Below are 2964 nucleotides of genomic sequence, written 5' to 3' on the forward strand. Positions count from 1 at the left end.
CGCCGGCCGGCCGCGGGGCGCGGGGGTAGGGGAGCCGGCCGGCCGCGGGGGTGGGGGAGCCGGGTGGGGGGGGGGGCCGGGGGTGGGGCGTGGGGGCTGGCAGGGGGTGGGGGCCGGGGCGGGCGCGAGGTGGGGGGTCGGCGGGGGTGGGGGCCGGCGGGGGCGGCCTTGCGCTGGGCCCTGGCTTAGCACCTCGTCCGTCCGCGGCTCAGGTTCTCGGTCAACAAGCGCATCTTCGTGGTTGGCTTCGGGCTCTACGGCTCCATCCACGGGCCCACGGATTACCAAGTGAACATCCAGGTGCCCACCCCGTGTCCTGCCCCCCATCAGCCTGCTCGTGGGTCACAGACTCCGTGCGGCTCGCCCTCCGTGGGGTCCTGCGGGGGGGGGCGCGGGGGGCCCTGGTGAGCAGCGCCCGCTCCCGCCCCCACAGATCATCCACACGGACAGCAACACTGTGCTGGGCCAGAACGACACGGGCTTCAGCTGCGACGGCTCCGCCAGCACCTTCCGGGTCATGTTCAAGGAGCCCGTGGAGGTGCTGCCCAACGTCAACTACACGGCCTGCGCCACGCTCAAGGTGTGCCTCTCCCCGACCCCGTCAGGACCCCGACCCGCAGTCGCGGGGCTGTAGGGCGCGGCCATCGCCACGGGGGGTAGGACACCCTCGGGAGGGGCTCCGCCGCCCCCCGCTCTGCTGGGGCCCCGGGGTGCCTGACTGCTGGGACCCCGTCCCCCTCCCCCAGGGCCCGGACTCCCACTACGGCACCAAGGGCCTGCGCAAGGTGACCCACGAGTCCCCCACGACGGGGGCCAAGACGTGCTTCACCTTCTGCTACGCGGCGGGCAACAACAATGGCACGTCCGTGGAGGACGGCCAGATCCCCGAGGTCATCTTCTACACCTAGGCCCCCAGGCCCCCGACGCCGCCTGGTGCAAGGAGGCCGCGTGTGCGCTCCCTGCCCCATTTCTGGGCGTCAGGAGAGGGTCACTCCCGTGGCGAGCCTGGCTGCCTGCTCAGAGGAGCCGGGCAGGGGCTGTGAGACCGGCCCCCAGGACTTGGGGCGGGGTGGGGGGGCGGGAGGCAGGGCTGGCCTGGACCCGCCCTGGGCGGAGGGTCCGCCGGGTCCTTGGGCGCGGGAGTCCTGCACGCTGTCCCTGCAGCCCGGGGCTGCCTGACCACAGGCTTCAGACAGGATCTGTCTCATGTTTGTCCGGTCTCAGCGCACATGGCAATGCATCTTGGATCCCCACTCCTCGGGTAGGAGGTAGTCTGGGGGGGCACCCCTAGTGCATTTGCTTGGGGTCTCGGGTTCTGGTCTATTCACTGGGGATGCTTAGGCCACCCTGGCCCCCAACACACTGGCCTCGGCTCCCCCTTGAGGTCCTGCAGGCTGGCTTTCTGCCAGGCCCGGGCACACCCAGTGGGCCCAGTGAAGGGCCACCCTCTTCCGGCCCCTGCAGCCACGGGCATGGATCGCAGACCCCCGTCTGCCCGGGCAGTGCTGTGGGTCCGCCATGGCGGCCAGGTCCCCAGGTGGCCCGCCTGCCCCCCACCTTGTACATATTGCAGCCCTGCCCCCCCCCCAGCCTCTGAGTGAGCACTCTGGCCAGAGGTGCTGGAGGGTGCAGCCCCTCCCCCAAGTCCCTCCCGCCTCCCCACGTGTGTTCCCACCCCAGTGATTCCTTCTGGAAACTGTCCTCCCCAAAGCCATGGAAGGTGTGCCCTCCTCACACCATACCCCCAAATAATTTTTTTAAATAAAGGAATGAAATGTAACTGCCCTGACCCGCGTGCTTCTTCATGTTGGAGGTGGTGGGACAGGAGCCTGGCAGCTTTGAGATCTGGCTCTTCTCTCTGCAGCTGCTTCCCCCACCGTAAGATTGGGGGGCCCATGGAAGGGCCTTCTGCCCATGTCTGGAATCACAGTCTCCTGCCACAGACGTCCCCACCTTGAGGCACCCAGTAGTGTTGGGGACCCTCCCCATGCCCTCTGTCCTCTCCACAAACTTCTGGTTTGCCCATCCTGCCCCTGCTGTCCAGCAATGGGGGACCCCAGGGAAGGCTCTGCCCTCTGGACCTGGGGCTGTGCCTGGCACACAGTAGGTCCCTAGGCCGTGCCTGTGCATCTCGGGTAACCTGACCCGGCTTCCCCACTTGGCTCTGCTCCATGTGTCAGGGAATCCCCAAGAACAGGCAGAGGGAGAACAGGGCCTGATAGCTAAGAATTTTCCAAAATGAGTAGACATCAATCCATACATTTAAAAATCTGTGACTCAAAGTGAGATTAAAAAAAAAAAAAACTCGCATATACTCAAACTGCTAAAAACCAAAGGGGAAAAAAAAATCTTAGAAGAGGGGCGCCTGGGTGGCTCAACTGGTTAAGCATCTGACTCTTGGTTTTGGCTCAGGTCATGATCTTGGGATTGTGAGATCGAGCCCTGTGTTGGGCAGGCTCCACTCTCAGTGTGGAGTCTGCTTCTCCCTCTGCCTCTCCCCTAACTCATTAGCGCACGCTCTCTCTCAAATAAATAAATCTTAAAAAAAAAACTACCACCAAACTAGAATTCTATGCCCTTCAAAAATGAAAATAAAGATAAATGAAGTTAAAAGAAAACAAACAGCAAGACGGGGGACCAAAACTCAACTATGTCAATTATGTTAAACGTATACAGATCTAAACACTCCAATTAAAAGATAAAGACTGTCAGACTGGATACAAAACCAAAACTAAACTAGTTCCTAATTACCAGAGTCTCACTTTAATTACAAAGAAACAAAAACTGAAGGTAAAAGGTGCTAAGTTTCACTACACAAACTAACCTTAGAAGAAAGTGGGTGTGTCTGCATCACTGTCAGGCAAAGGGGGCTCGAGGGCAGCAAGTGCTACTGGAAGGGTGGGACATCTCAGCGATGAATGGGTCAACTCGAGGGGAAGAAAGAACAGCCCTAAGTGTACGCAC

At 61.4% G+C, this 2964-nt stretch overlaps 1 protein-coding gene across 1 annotated transcript in view; it reads left to right on the forward strand.

Moving 5' to 3' along the window:
- The window catches only part of BTBD2 (BTB domain containing 2), a 13646-nt gene extending 11867 nt beyond the window's left edge, over positions 1–1779 (forward strand). The window contains 3 exon segments of the mRNA XM_021705144.1: positions 130–300; positions 434–580; positions 747–1779. Of these exon segments, the coding sequence (XP_021560819.1) occupies positions 130–300; positions 434–580; positions 747–908 (480 nt within the window). The 3' untranslated portion in view covers positions 909–1779.
- The last annotated feature ends 1185 nt before the right edge of the window (positions 1780–2964 follow it).

The sequence above is a fragment of the Neomonachus schauinslandi genome, chromosome 1 (assembly GCF_002201575.2).
Source record: "Neomonachus schauinslandi chromosome 1, ASM220157v2, whole genome shotgun sequence".
NCBI classification, from domain to species: domain Eukaryota; kingdom Metazoa; phylum Chordata; class Mammalia; order Carnivora; family Phocidae; genus Neomonachus; species Neomonachus schauinslandi.